This window comes from Choloepus didactylus, chromosome 18, assembly GCF_015220235.1.
Source record: "Choloepus didactylus isolate mChoDid1 chromosome 18, mChoDid1.pri, whole genome shotgun sequence".
Taxonomy (NCBI): Eukaryota; Metazoa; Chordata; class Mammalia; order Pilosa; family Megalonychidae; genus Choloepus; species Choloepus didactylus.
Genome location: NC_051324.1, coordinates 27,765,252 through 27,779,866, shown reverse-complemented (window position 1 = coordinate 27,779,866; position 14,615 = coordinate 27,765,252). Strand labels below are relative to the sequence as shown.

The 14,615-nt window shown below is 42.6% G+C and overlaps 2 protein-coding genes and 1 pseudogene across 2 annotated transcripts in view; 2 read left to right on the top strand and 1 right to left on the bottom strand.

Annotated features, from left to right (window-relative positions):
* Positions 1 to 2,131, top strand: part of UTP6 (UTP6 small subunit processome component) — a 46,288-nt gene extending 44,157 nt beyond the window's left edge. The window contains exon 19 of the mRNA XM_037809309.1: positions 711 to 2,131. Within this exon, the coding sequence (XP_037665237.1) occupies positions 711 to 868 (158 nt within the window). The 3' untranslated portion in view covers positions 869 to 2,131. The remainder of the gene's footprint in view (positions 1 to 710) is intronic.
* Positions 2,132 to 3,286: 1,155 nt separating this feature from the next.
* Positions 3,287 to 8,928, top strand: COPRS (coordinator of PRMT5 and differentiation stimulator). Its single transcript, XM_037810179.1, has 4 exons — positions 3,287 to 3,480; positions 5,832 to 5,901; positions 7,544 to 7,765; positions 8,277 to 8,928. The coding sequence occupies exons 1-4, from the start codon at positions 3,382 to 3,384 to the stop codon at positions 8,444 to 8,446; spliced, it is 561 nt and encodes a 186-aa protein (XP_037666107.1). The 5' UTR covers positions 3,287 to 3,381; the 3' UTR covers positions 8,447 to 8,928.
* A 4,683-nt stretch (positions 8,929 to 13,611) lies between these two features.
* LOC119514433 lies at positions 13,612 to 14,254 on the bottom strand (annotated as a pseudogene).
* Positions 14,255 to 14,615: the final 361 nt, after the last annotated feature.

Here is a 14,615-nt window from a genome sequence, read left to right as displayed (position 1 = left end):
AAGATTTGCTTGGTTTGGTTCTCTAAAAAAATGTAATATTTGTAAGGGAAAGGTTAATAATGTAGGTTAGAACCAAAAGGAGTGGGAATTATAGCAAAAGGGTAACTGTGGGATGCACATTGGCATTAGTTGTCATTCGCTGTCACCACATTACCCTCATTTGTGGGACTTGTGAAACAGACGCCTGGGCAAAGATAGTTCATATAAAGACTGGTGCTGTATTTATAAACTCTTTAAAAAAACAGTGACATATATTGTTATTAAACTCATATTAAAAAAATACTTTAATTCCTTCATGGTTTCAGCAGACTTTCCTGGCGAAAGGAATGAAAGCTGCATTTTTACTAACCTGAGCAAGTTTTATTGGGTTACAGTGAACTCATTGAGGTCAGCGTCACCTTGAAACAGACTCTGCAAAATCTCTCTAAAATATTTAGTATTTTTTATTTCACAAAATAACATAGACTTTCATGATTGAAGTAAAGTTTTTCTACTTTTAAAGGATTTGTTTTGATATACCTTAGTGTTAAGGAATACAAGTGAATGAAGTATTGTTTCACATAGAGTCCTCAGGAATTAATAGCCAGAAGTTACATTTCTTAGAAATCTTGGGTTGAATTGATATTAAATAATTACATTTACCTAATAAAGCCATGCCAATTTTCTAATTATATGTTTACAGTATTTTTGTGTGTGTGTGTCTTTTAAAGATCTTTGGATGGATTACCTCAAAGAAGAATTGAACCACCCCCTTGGTAGGCCTGAGAACTGTGGACAGATCTATTGGCGAGCCATGAAGATGTTGCAGGGAGAGTTAGCAGAAGCGTTTGTAGCTAAACATGCTATGCACCAGGCTGGCCATTTGTGAAAAGAAGAACAACAAAGACAACTTTGTGAAATAGTATTGTAAGCCCTCTGGGCAGATATGTATTATGAATCAGTCTGTAATTTGCTCAGAGATGGCTAACAAGATGGCTGTCTGATTTTGAGACATGCTTTAATTTTGCGTTAATGTATTAATCTTTAATTTTAGAAAAGAGAACTGTTATTTAGTGGCAAAAGCTACTTGTTGAGTCTGGACCTGCCTTGGGTCCTAAGTGTTTTCCAAAATACCTGGAAATCCTATAATTGAGTTTCATTTATTATCCTGGTCTAATCTAGACCTAGGGGCCAGTTAAAATGGTGGAGAAAGTACAGTTCTTTTTGTTTATTCTCTCTTTATTATAAAAGTATGTGGTATGCATTTGTAGAAAATATGGAGGAAATAGGGCAGTGTGAAGAAAGGCATCCTCTCTAATCCCATCATCTGAAGCAGCAAAGAAGGAGGTGCTGAGTATTGAGGGAAAGGTTATCCTTTAAGAGGGTTAAGACAATATAAAAGTGTACTTTCTCTTTGGGACTGATCAGCAGACAAGTGTTTGCATTGGGGAGCCCCGGAAATAAAAAGAAGGAACGTGTAGGAAGTAGATTAGAGTAGTAGAGAAGTGCTTCAGTGGGGCGGCATGTAAGCATGGCTTGGAGCAGAGAAGGGCAATTGTGGGAGCAGCGGAGGCAATTGTTAGAATTTTATGCCTTTTAACTTAATCTTGTGTTACTGGGTGAAGCATTCAGTGCACTTGTATATCTGTATTTCTCCTAAAATGTTACTTTCCCATGTTATTAAATAGTCTTAAAAACATTTAATGGATTCATAGCATTCCATTGTATAAATGAGACATTACTTATTTTACTAATCCTCTATGGTTGGATCTTGTCATTTGTAATTTTTTATAATAATATTTATTATAGATGTTAATGAAGAGCCTTGTAAATTTTTGTTTATAACCTGGTTATTTCCTTAGGAGATTAATATCCAGTGACAGTGGAGTTACTAGATCAAGGATATAACTATTTTAAAGAATATTGCTTTGTATTGCCAATTTGCTCCTTCACTAAAGCAGTGTATGAGAGTGCCAACATCCTTACTTGTATGGGTATTTTGTTATTTTTTACCACTTTAATAGGTGAAAAGTGATATGTCATTGTTTTACTCTGCATTTCTTTGATATTAGTGAAGAAGTTAATGTCTTTTTTTTCCCCCATGTTTCTTTGGTCTTTTCATGCTTTCACCATTTTTTTAACTGTTCTTTTTTTCTTACTAATTTATATTTCTTTATATATTAAGAACATTAATCTTTAGGTATTTTTCATTTTTGCCTCCAGCTTTTTTGTGTGTGTGTTTTTTTTTTGTTTTGTTTTTTTTTTAAATATCCAGAGGGTTTTATGTGATTTTTGCTTCAAAAGCCCTTCCTCTTCCTGAGGACAACTCAGTGTTTTCCCCAAGCGGTTTTTCCAGCACCATTTACGGCCAATCATGTGTCTCTCTGTTTTGTGATGCCAGCTTTATTATGTATTAAATTCCTAAGAATATTAGAGTCTGTTTGGGGCATTTTTATTTTGAGTTTTCATACTGTGACTTTGTTTGCTTGTCATGTTTTAAAATCAAGAAAAATTTCCTCTTCCCTCTCCTCTAAGTCCTGGGAAGTTTAACATCTAAATCCTACCAGGTGTTTTTATTTTAGGAAATAGGTGCTTGTTGCCCATAAGAGAAGAGAGCAAAGAGGGTAATGCTTGGCTCCTTTAGGCAAGGCTAAGAAGGTGGGTCATCACAACCCTGTATCTGGTTCTCACCATTGCGGTTTATGAAAAATGCATCCTAAGTATGTCACCTCGAGCTGAGCTGTGCTGTTAGATACAGTAGACCCTAGCCATCCTTGGCAATTCAAATTTTATTTTATTAAAATTAAAAAATAAAAATTTAGTTTCTCGGTTACATTGGCCAAATTTCAATTGCTCAATAGCCACATGTGGCTGATTACCATATTTAACAGCATAGCTAACAGAACATTTATTTCCACCATTACAGAAGGTTATATTGGACAGCACTGACATAGAGCCAATCCGACCTATTGAGACGCATTAATTGGTCACATTTTCCCTGTAGGAAAGCCTTCCTAGAGAAAAGAAACTAACATTGACTATTATGTCATCTGCTATGCTAAACTTTTTCGAATACCTTATTTTTTTGAGGGAGATGAAAGAATAGGCCCTAACTTAATGTCCCAAAAAGCTGTCATAAGGTTGCTGGATGGTGCAAAATCATACCCTAGTTTGCTTGGGATTCCCGGACCCGATGGGTATGGATCTTTCGCTGCCTCGGCGCGCCCCGCCCCTCCTGCGCCGCTCCGCCCCGGCTTCCTCGTGACCCCGGTGTCCCGCCCCCCTCGGTCGGGAGTACCCCCGGTTGATTGGCCCCTCTGCGGCGTCTTCTCCGGCTGGTCGCCAGGCCAGTGCGTCACGTGGCCGAGAAGCGTCCAGGCGCCGAGCCGCGGGCCTCCTAGCATGGACTCTCAGGCCGCCCGGGCCCAGGCGCCTGGGGCCGCGGAGCCGCCTCGGGGCCCGCCGCTGCGGAGCGCGCGGGAGGCGCCCCCCAGCCTGGGGGTGAGCGCTGCGCCGGGGCCGGTGGCAGCCACTACCTGCAACCCGGGCGGGAAGTTGCGGGGCTCGCTGGGCGGGGCTGGGCAAGGGGCCATGGAGCCGGGGAAACGCCTTTGGCCGCTCCGCTAATGCGAAGCGCCGTTTGGGCGCGCGCTCGAGCTGCAAACTGCCGGGCCGAGGGGCGATGGGGCCGCGCGATTGCGCGATTGCGCGGCTGGACCTCCCGAGGGCGTTGGGAGGGAAGGCTGTCGGCTCACGGCTGTACGTACTTGGTAAATGGGAGATGATACGGATAACCGAGCGCTGCGGAAACCGGCTGGTGCTGGGGGTTTGGGCAGGTTGGGCAGGGGCCAGGTGAGGGCGGCGAGGAAAGGAAATTTAACTTAACGATACCTGTTCATTGGTGGGGAGACCCATCATCAAATCAGATAATGTCACCTGCACGCTCTCCTTTTATACTTACTGAGACCAAAAGGCCCTGTTTGACGCAGGGTTTCCAGAAACTTGTTTCCCTTTGCGCGCCAGACAGCTCCTGTTTTTTCAAAGGCCGTTGTTACAGTCATCACCTACCCTTGTTTATGATCTATAATCCCTGGTAGACGATGAGCTTGAGCTCTTTAAGGGTGGGAACCCTCGTTTAGTGCTGTTTACGCCTAGCATAGTGTGTGCCTGGTACGTAATTGACCCTGAAATAGCTGGACAGATGAATGGAATGTTTAGCAAACAAACGTAGGATGTGAAAAATGCAGTGATAGCCTTATAAAGAAGGTTACTTGGGAACGCAGACTAGGATGAGACTAATTTTGACGGGACATAACAGGAAGGGATGTGCACTTCCTCTCCAGAGTAAGAGGGTGATTCCTGCAAAGGATGGAGATGTGAACTGCGGGGCACATGGCTTGGAGCTCGGGCCAGGGAGAGGGAAGAGAAGAGGATGTTCAACATGTTAATGGGAACTGGCTTGGGGGGGAGGCTTGAATACCATGACTAACTGCGCTCAGGCAATGAAGAGCTGTTGTAGGTTTTTTGACCAGAGTGGTGATTAACACTGAGGCTGGGCAAGAAGGAGGTAGTTAGCAGGCTGTTGCATATTGCAGTGGCCCAGGTGAGAGGCCCCGCCTGTGGCAGCACTGACCAGAGGCTGTCCTTGACCACAGGAGGCGGAATTGACTCATTAAACGGAGGTGCAGCAGGGCTGGATCACAATGGTAATACTTTTCATGCTTAAGTCCTGGGCAGGTGCCAAGTGCAGTTTAGATGTAGGAGAAAAGAAAAACAGATTTACATTCAACAAGTGTTACATTCTTGCTGCATGTTAGGTGTTTTCATAAGTGTTATCTCATCATAAGCCCTCTGCGAGGATGGAACAATTAATTATTCCTGGTGTGCAGAGAAGGAAACCCAGGCACCGTTGTTAAAATGTGTTGCAATGATGCGATCAAGGTCACTCTAAATGACAGAGCTGGGATTGAAATCTGGCAGGCTGCATTTCTTGTTCCATCAGGAAAGAGGTCTTGGAGCTGATCTGCTTTCAGGAACGTTTGAGTGAGAGGAGCAGAGATGTGTCTGGTTGGCTGTAAGGGAAGATACCTATTTATTGGGATTCTCTTAAACAGTTCTGCTTTAGGTTACAGAGATTCCCTTCAGTGTTCAGCAGTGCAGAGGAACCAAAGCTCCCTCTTGCCCCCCCAAATATTGGCCAGGAGACAGAAACCACACCATTATTTAAACAGAGAACTTGACAGAAACACTTGTTAACTAGATATAAAGTTGTTATCTAAGTAACTGAAAGGGTAAGAAGTGAACATGGAAGTAGCAACTGCAAGAAACAGCTACCAGCCCTACAGCTGAGGGAACAAAGGCATGAGGCTGGAATTATTAAAGTTTAACAGCTTAGAGGAAAGGCCTTGCAGAATTGAAATTCTGATCTCTGAGAAGGGGGCACTGCCCCATCTGGTCTTGGGGGTTCCAGAGCTTGGAGGGGAGGTGTTGAGGTTCTGAGACCCCATCCTCTAAAGAGGCCCCTCTGCCCCCCACCCCCCACCCCAGGATAAGGCTACTTCTGTGACTGTTGGAAAGCTAAACTGGATTCAGCTGCTGCTATAGGAACTCTTTCTGCTGGGGGTGAAGAAGTATTGCTGAGGTGATAATATAGAGATACGAAGGAGCAAGTCCCTTCTTCCAACCTTGCCAGGTCTAAACTGGGCAAAGTCAAAATATGGGTTGCAGTGTCCCAGCCTCTGTTTCACAAAGAGGAGGATAGAAGGATGGGTTTGGAGTTGAGAGACAATAGCTGTATAATGGGCATGCCCCAGATATCCAGATCCCCAAGTAATTGTTTCTTCTTCTTGCAGGTTGACTTTGCCATACCTGACCATTCCCATCTGAAGGAGACAGAGACTGAGAAGGCCATGGATAGACTAGGCAAGTAGGTGGCAGAGACTGGGTTGGAGACTAAGGAAGTGGCAAGAACGGCTGTCTCTACACATCTGTTAACATCTCTTTCTAGCCAGTCCTTCCCTCTACTGCCAAGTTGCTTTCCCTGGCTAGTGTTTCAACAGTGCCTTGGTCTGGAAGCCCTTCCGGAGCTTCCTTAAGGAAAACCTTGGACTTTCTTTATGTCCAAACCCCTCCCTTCCACTGAGGAAAACAGCATGGGACACTGGAATGAATATAAGCTTTAGAACCAGGCAAGATGGTGTTAAATTTCAGCTCTGGGTCAGAGCATCCTGGGCTCGAGCTTTGTGGACTTAGGTTAAACACTTACCCTTTCTGCATCTTGAAAATGGGAGTAATAATACCTACCTCAGATGGTTGTTCTGAAGACTGAGGGAGAGGGTCTTGAACTGCACTGCCCAATACCATATTAATGGCAACTGGTGCTACTTAAATTAAAAGTAATTAAAATCAAATAAAATGAAAAGTTCACTTCCTCAGTTGCACTAGCCACATTTCAAGTGCTCATGTGTGGCTGGCGCTGCCCTGTAGGACAGCAGATTATAGAATATTCCCATCATCACTGAAAATTCTGTTGGAAAATGTTCTACACAAAGCACCAAGTATATAGTAGTTATACTCACAGCAGCTAACACTTATTGAGTATTAATTGTGTGCCAGTTCTAAGTTGAGAGACAATAGCTTTATAATGGGCATTTTGTTCTTTTTGTTCTTTGTCTTGCTCTTTTTTCTTTTTCGTTTTCTTTAATTCTCATAATAACCTTATGTCCATTTTACAGATGAGGAAACTGAGGTATAGAATAGTTAAGTAATTTTAGCTTAATCACACGTTAAATAATGGTCAGATCTGGGATTTGAACTCATGCCCTGAACTGTTAACTTTGTTGCTTATAGCTGTTCTTATTACACTGAAGCATGAAGTATGTATAGTATGACTGTTCTTAGACTGATTCTTTTCTCACTGGAAACTGCCATCCCCATACCACCATATGCTTGGAGGTCCATTATCCTTCCCCAAACTTTCTTCTGCTATTTTGAAAGCTTTTGCAAATAAGCCTTTCCGACATCAGGTGGAGATGTGGTGGCTGCCCACTGTGACTGGACAGCTTCTGCTCTTCACCTGCATTCCTGCCGTCTCCCCTTGTGTCCGTGCTCACCTCCAACAGGAGGAAGAAGGGAGGAACAGGAGGGCAAAAATTAATTTCACACTTGTTTTGTGAAAGCTTTTTTACCAGAGGCCTTTTGCCTCCATGACACATAAACTATCTGAAAATATAAACCGTGCCTGGCTCCCTGCTGTGAATTACAAGACTTGGCAATTTGTGGCATATTATTTAAAATAAATGATCAACCCTACTTCTAAGAATGTAAACAGAACAAAAACATGATTTTTAGTGCTCAGGTGGCTGAGAACTCTGTACACTTGTTTTATGACCCTCTGAGTAAGTCTGCCAAAAAATTTTCCAAATGCATTACCAAGCTAGATATGAATGATTTTTAATACCTGCCCACCCCCAATTATTGTCCTTTCCCCACTCCATCCAAGCATGTGAGTACGTCTCTCTGGCTTGTCAGTTCTTTGAAGACTTTCCTTTTATCGATTTTGTAGCCAGTGGAGCACAGAGTATCACAAATGATTCTCCTTCCCATGGTGAAGGCACCCATTCTGAAGAGGAAGGCTTTACTTTGGATGATGAAGATTCTGATGGGGAGCCAAATCCCTGGGAGCTGCCAGAAGGGGTGTCTGATGGCATGTCCAAGGCACAGACTGCCGATCTTTTTAATGAGGATTGGGACTTGGAGTTGAAAGCAGATCAAGAGAATCCATATGGTAAGTGCAAGGTTTCTGAGGTTCTAGGCCATGGCTTCTCAGATCTTCTTACCAAAATTACCCTTAAAGACAGTTTGGAAGAGGGTTGCGCATCTCTAAGGTTAGCCTGATATCTGGTGAAACTGACTTTTTTTGGCAGCTGAGATTCATATGGCCAAAAGTGCATGCCAAGTTTGCATTTGACTGCATAATATAGCAGTTTGTTTTAACATCAAAACAGTGTTACTCTCTTCAAAATCTTTGCATGAATTGAGCTGTCGCAGCAGCAGGAAGTGCTTTATTATCCAGTTGCTTCCTCTGTACTGCTAAGAACTCTTGTCTAGAAGCTCCCTGTGGGATGCTTCAGAAGGAACATGTTTGCAGTTCATCAGAAAGGGAGAACAGAGTTTACAAGTGTGTGTGTGTGTTTTAAACAAAGAAAATAAGTGCCAGTGTCTGTTGCAAAACATATATGTTTCTCTGTTTCCACCTCCCCTCCTTCCTTCAACCTGTATTTTAAAACTGCCTGCAGATGCTGATGACATCCAGGAGAGCATTTTTCAAGAGGTCAAACCTTGGGTGTGCTGTGCCCCACAAGGAGACATGATCTATGACCCCAGCTGGCACCATCCACCTCCACTGATACCCCATTATTCCAAGATGGTCTTTGAAACGGGACAGTTTGATGATGCTGAAGACTGAGTTCTGTGGGTGGGGTGGGAGTGGCCAGGTTAAGGCTGCTCTTCCTTTTTAAGGTGAGATGTCCTATCTGGGAAAACATTCCTGGACAGCCCTAGGTCTGGGGTACATAGACTGGTGTTAAATAAGGTCCCACTGTTCTCCCCAGTTTTTTCTCTCTTTCCCTCTCCATTTTTTATTATTTTATTTTATTTTAAAATTTTGTGGGCTCCTCCTTGGAATGTGTCAGTGTTTGTGTCTGTATTAGGAGGAGGAGTTGTGTTCTTTTTAAATAAAGGTAGAAAGTATCAATATGCTTTGTCTGCTTTTCCCCCCACCTTTTTAACTGGATGCTTCTGAGCAAGGCCTTACTCCACCATTTAAAGTCTCTGAATTATATTTTAAAGACTGAAGTACTTGGAGGCATATGAAAGAAAATACCTTTTCAGTTTTGCTTCTGTAGGTGTGGCATTATTGGCCCGGAATAAAAATCCAAGAGAAATTGATGACTTTGTGGCTGATTTCTATTCCTATTGATGGAGAAAACTGAACATTTACTTAGTTGACAAGGGCTTTCTGTAGGCTGGAAAATAAATGGGAAATAAATTACAGCAGCATTCGTATAACCCTGAATTAATATGAAAGCATTTTAAACCCTACTCTCCATTTAATCTTTTAGCCCTTACAATTACTTATATGAAGTCACTTTATTTTTTTAAATTTACCTCATTTTAGAGATGAGGAAAGCAAGACTGAAAATGTTTTCACCTCTTCAAGATCACACAGCCAGTCAGTGGCAGAACTGGTACCTGAACCCACAGCTTGAAAGTTGGCCCTCTTTGTTGCCCTTGGCAAGTGTGAGAGCATAGCTGTGGTGTCTGGGGGCTGTGCCTCGGCAGGTCTGTGATCTATCAGAGTAAATTGCCTTCCCCTCTTTGGCAGGCTGACAGAATGTCTCTTACTTCCCTCCCTCCTTATTGAAGGAAATCAAGGAAATGACTCACATCTGAAATCCTAGTAAACGTCATGGCAGTTAATTGACCATCTAAACTACTTTTCAAAGGCTCACAAAAGTATATCGACAAAGCCATTCACCAAGGCAGGGCTCTGTGAGGGAAAGCTGTCAGGGGGCTCTTGGCCACGGCTGTCCTGCAGAGGAAAAATGTCCCTCCTCGCCCCCCGCTGCCCTTGCTGAAGAGGCAGCTCATGAACCATGTCATCAAACCCCACTTTCTCTCCTCCTCCTCCTAAGGCCACAGCTGATTAAAGCACGAGTGGGCTTGGCATGAAAAGGTGAACTTGAGAAACAACCAAGAAATATTGGGGGTTTGTGGATGATGGCAGAAGAGGTTATGTTGGCCCCTCTGTAAGCTGGAGGGAGCAGAGATTATGAGTAAAAGCAGAAGCCATGGGGTAGGAAGGCAAGAAAAAACAGTATGAAAAGCACATGTACATGAGTAGCAGAGCAAAGAAAATTTGCCGGCTTCTGTGATCCATGGGACACTTGGGATTTTAGGAGTCTCTCTTGCTTTTTAGAGTGTAATCTTTGCAGTTTCTCCTTCTGGTTATTTCAAGCAAAGCAGGTAGGACGAAAGTAGGGTCTTATCTGTGACTTCTGACTGACAGCAAGAACCAGCCCATCCCTCACGCCACATGGGCTGCCGGGATGGGGGGCAGGCTGGCAGGGGCCTGACCTCCATCAGAAAGTACAGGCTGAGCCCCAAGTCCGGCAAGGGGGAGCTCTGCTCCCACTCACTGACAGGCTTGTTTTTGTTCCCCTCCACAAAGAACTCAGAAAACAAGTCAACTATCAGGTAAGAAAGGAGTTTCTGGAAAAGGAAACACCATATACATGTGTAATACACAGCGTAATGTGAACAGGAGTATTTACAGGCAGGTTGTTTGCATATTGGCACAAAAAACAGGACGTGAGTTAGCTGCTCCATAGTATGTTATTGCTGTTGTTTTTCCCTTTGTTAAAAATCTCCTTTCCATTTAGAAATAGTGAATGATTAAATGGAATACACAGTGATTTAGATAATGGGTTTTACATTCAGGGAGAGTCAACAGCTTACAGGATGGAAACCTCTTCTCCCTTTTTTCTGGAAATAAACTAATCGCAGCTGCAGGAATGGGGAAATTGGGGTGCGAGGCAGGAAGCGGGGTGCGGGCAGCTTGTGCGGTGGTGCGTGCATGGTCCGGTGCAGCCCCCGGCCAGACTCGGCCCTGGGGCAGGGGACCAAGCTTTTTGGGGCAATTGCCACAGCAAGTTCAGCTCTTCTCTTAATTTAAAATGAAGACATTAGAATGGTTTTTATGGCTGGAAGTTGGGTGTGTCAGGAGAACAAGAAAAGGGAGGGTGGTCAATGGTTCTGATCTCAGTATTGCTCTGGTGCCCCCAGAGGAGTCAAGCATAGAGAAAGGTGTAGAAGGGTGACGATGACCCCCCAGGCTGAGGGCATCGGTTCTGTCAACAGAGTGAGGTGGGAAGTAAAAACAGTAGCAAAATGGAAACATACTAATGATATAATATGTGAAAACTACACGATTTGAAACTACTCTGATAAAATTGTATGTATGAAAAAAATTGCATATGCAAATGATAAGGATTAGCAGGAAGTATGGACAAATGGAAACAATCATTTGAGTTCAGGAGATGGAATTATAGGCAATTTTGATTTCATAATTTTTTTTTTTTTTTTTTTGACATTTGTAAACCAATGTTTATTGCAGCATTATTCACAATTGCCAAGAGATGGAAGCAGCCCAAATGTTATGCAGCTGTAAGACAGAACAAAGACATGAAACAGATAATAACATGGATGAACCTTGAGGACATCATATTGAGCGAGATTAACCAGAAATAAAAGGACAAATACCATATGGTCTCTCTAATACGAACTAACATTAATGAGCAAACTTTGAGAGTTAGAAGCTGATAACACAGGCTACCAGGAGATAGAAAGAGGGTAGAGATCAGGAATTTGATGCTGCAAGACTACAGAAAGTTCAGCAGGATTGATTGTATAGATCTAGAAATAGATAACACAATACTGTGTGATGGTAGCACAATATTGTAAGTGCACTGAACAAAGATGTCTGTGAGTAAAGCTGAAAGAGGTGGGACAGGGGAATGTATGACACCAGGGGTAAAGATAAATGATGAAGACTGGGACTGTATAATGTTGCAAAAACTGGAGTGGCCAATGACTGTTACTAAATGTACAAATACAAAAATGTTCTCAAATGTGGGAGAACAAATGAACGTCAACCATGCAGAGTGTTGAAAAAGATAATCAAAGCAAACTGGAGTCTATAGTTACCAGTAACATTGTAATATGCTTCCATTAGATGTAACAAAGGCAATATACCAAAGTTAAATGTGTATGAGAGGGGGATATAAGGGAGGGATACGGGATTCTTGGTAGTGGCGTTATTTTCTGTCCTTACTATTATATTGTATTCTATGGCATTTTCTTTTTCTTTTAATTATCTTTTATTATTTGCAAAAAAAAAAAAAAATACTTTTTCATAGTAATCAATATGTTCAAGTGCTAACTATGGTGATAAACGTACAACTATATGATGATACCGTGAATACTGATTGTACACTGTGGATACTTGTATGTTATGTGAATATATCTCTATAAAATTGTAGGAAAAAATATAAATAGGGGTAAAAGTGCTGGAGAAAACATGGAGAGAGGGATGTACCTACTTACTGTTGATGAGGAGGCAGAATGGTGTAGCCTTTCTGGAGGTCAGTGTGGTGGTTCCACAAGAAGCTAAGTATGTGGGGCCCTAAGGTCCTGCAACCTCACTGTGGGGTATGTACTTGGAAGATCTGAGAACAGAGACATGAATGGACATTTGCACACTGGTGTTTATGGAGGCAGTATTCATGATTAGCAATGGCTGGAGGTGGCCTAAGGGTACACTGACTGAGGAACAGGATGGTGAACTGTGGTGTATGCATGCAATGGAATATTGAGCAACTACGAGAAGGAGTGAAGTTGTGAGACATGCAACAAGCTGAATGGATCCTGTAGACAGCATTTTGAGTGAAGTACGCCAGAAACAAAGGCAAACACTATAATGCCTCACAATATGAACTAACTACAATGTGTAAACTCTGAATTGAATCTTAGCACACAGCTAGTAGGGAAATGATTACTGTAATGGTCCCTAGATTGTAAGCTCTTACAGCAGTCAAATCTATTCCTGAATTGTAATGGCTGTCTCCAAACTCTGAGATATTGATCCCTTTCTGTATAACCTGAATGTGGACCCGGCATCATGGGATTGAGAACATCTTCTGGACCAAAAGGGGGATGCAAAAGGAAACGAAACAAAGCTTCAGTGGCTGAGAGATTTCAAATGGAGTTGAGAAGTCAATCTGGTGGACACTCTTATACACACCATAAAGATAACACTTTTTAGGTTTTATTGAATTGGAATAGCTAGACGTAAACACCTGAAACTATCAAACTCCAACCCAGTAGCCTTGACTCTTGAAGATGACTGTATAACAATGTAGCTTACAAGGGGTGACAGTGTAATTGCAAAAACCTTGTGGTTCGCACTCCCTTTATCCAGTGTATGGATGGATGAGTAGAACAATGGGGACAAAAAGTAAATGAAAAATAGGGTGGGATGGGGGAGTTGATTTGGGTGTTCATTTTTACTTTTATTTTTATTCTTATTCTGATTCTTTCTGGCGTAAGGAAAATGTTAAAAAATCGACTGGGGTGATGAATGCATAACTGTATGATGGTACTGTGAACAGTTGATTGTACACCATAGAAGATTGTATGGTATATGAATATATCTCAATAAAACTGAATTTATAACAAAAAAAGCTAAGTGTTGTAATTGCTTAAATATCTAATTTTTGTAATGTATATATGTGAGGGAGAGCAGAAGTAACTAGGAGAGTTTGCAATAAGTCATCGCATTGCTGGAAACGGTTACCAACCAATACCTCCCATCTGACTGAACTGAGAGGCTTGTTCACTCAGCCTACAAGGATTGCACTTTCCATGGGTGCAAGGGCATTTTTGGGAAATACATGCTGAATTACAGAAAGAAAGGGTTCTGGCCATGCTCAGGTGAGGACATTTTAAAGATGACAGTCTATAAACATTGAAGTGTGACTAATGGTCGAGTGGTCAGTTCATCAGAAACACAAATGCCAGTGGAAATTAATTTATTCAGCTGGGTGGAGAGGCCATTTGAATAGCAACAAGGCCTTGGTTCTTCCCGAGGGGGGTTTGGTCTTCTGATTTGGAGCCTGGCGGGCAGGAGAAGGGGCTGGTGCCCTCGGGCCCGCGGGGCCTAGCACTGCAGCTCTGGGGCCCCCTCGGCCCGCCGGGGGCCCCCAGCCGAGCTCTGGGCACTGGCGTGGGCCGTGGAGCTGAGGACCTCTTCAAAACTGCCTCCGCTGTGATTCGTTCCGCCTACTTTCGTCTCTTGTCTCCAAACTTCTTGCTGATGGCTGTCCCAACGTTGCTGAAAGCCGCAGTTGCCTTCTGCCCCGCGTGACTCAGGGTTTCCTGTGTTTTCTTGTAGGCAGTTGTAGTCTGCATGTCATGCCAGCTTTTGCTGAAGTTCTGTTTTAACTCATTCATTAGGTTCATGCCGAGTTTCTGTTTTATCTCAACCAGATGCCTCTCTTTTGCTGATAAAACTTGCCGTAAAGTTGTAATTTCGTCTTCCAGCTGAACTAATTCAGTCTTTAACTCTTCTTTTTCCTCCTCTGATAGCATGTTAGAGAAGTCAGCACTGGCTACAGCATCTTCATCTCTTCCTTGCAATGGCTCAGTCTCCAGCAAACGTTGTTTTATTGCACTTCATAGATATTTCGTTTTTTACAATTTGAAGGTTTGTGGCAACCCTGTGTTGAGCAAGTCTGTCGGCGCCATTTTTCCAATCCATAATTTTGTTTTAATATAGATTTTGCAATTAGGTATTTTAAAAAGATGTTATTCTACAAAATAAGGTAACAGTGGCTAAGAGATCTCAAATAGAGTCAAGAAGCAATCCTGGAGGTTTCTCTTATACAAGCTCCAGCTAGACATCCCAAATGGCCACAGTAAGCTGTTCCTTTACCAACGGTAGTTCTGAAATACATAGGTCCCTATCTGAGATTCTATAAAAGATTCTCTCACTAAGAGTTTTATCTCTCAGAAACTTA

Bases quoted from the DNA above. Each gene is read 5' to 3' on its own strand.
- COPRS (XM_037810179.1), top strand. From the start codon at position 3,382: ATGGACTCTCAGGCCGCCCGGGCCCAGGCGCCTGGGGCCGCGGAGCCG. The intron at 3,481-5,831 runs GTGAGCGCTGCG...TTCTTCTTGCAG, and splicing joins AGGCGCCCCCCAGCCTGGGG to GTTGACTTTGCCATACCTGA. The intron at 5,902-7,543 runs GCAAGTAGGTGG...TCGATTTTGTAG, and splicing joins GAAGGCCATGGATAGACTAG to CCAGTGGAGCACAGAGTATC.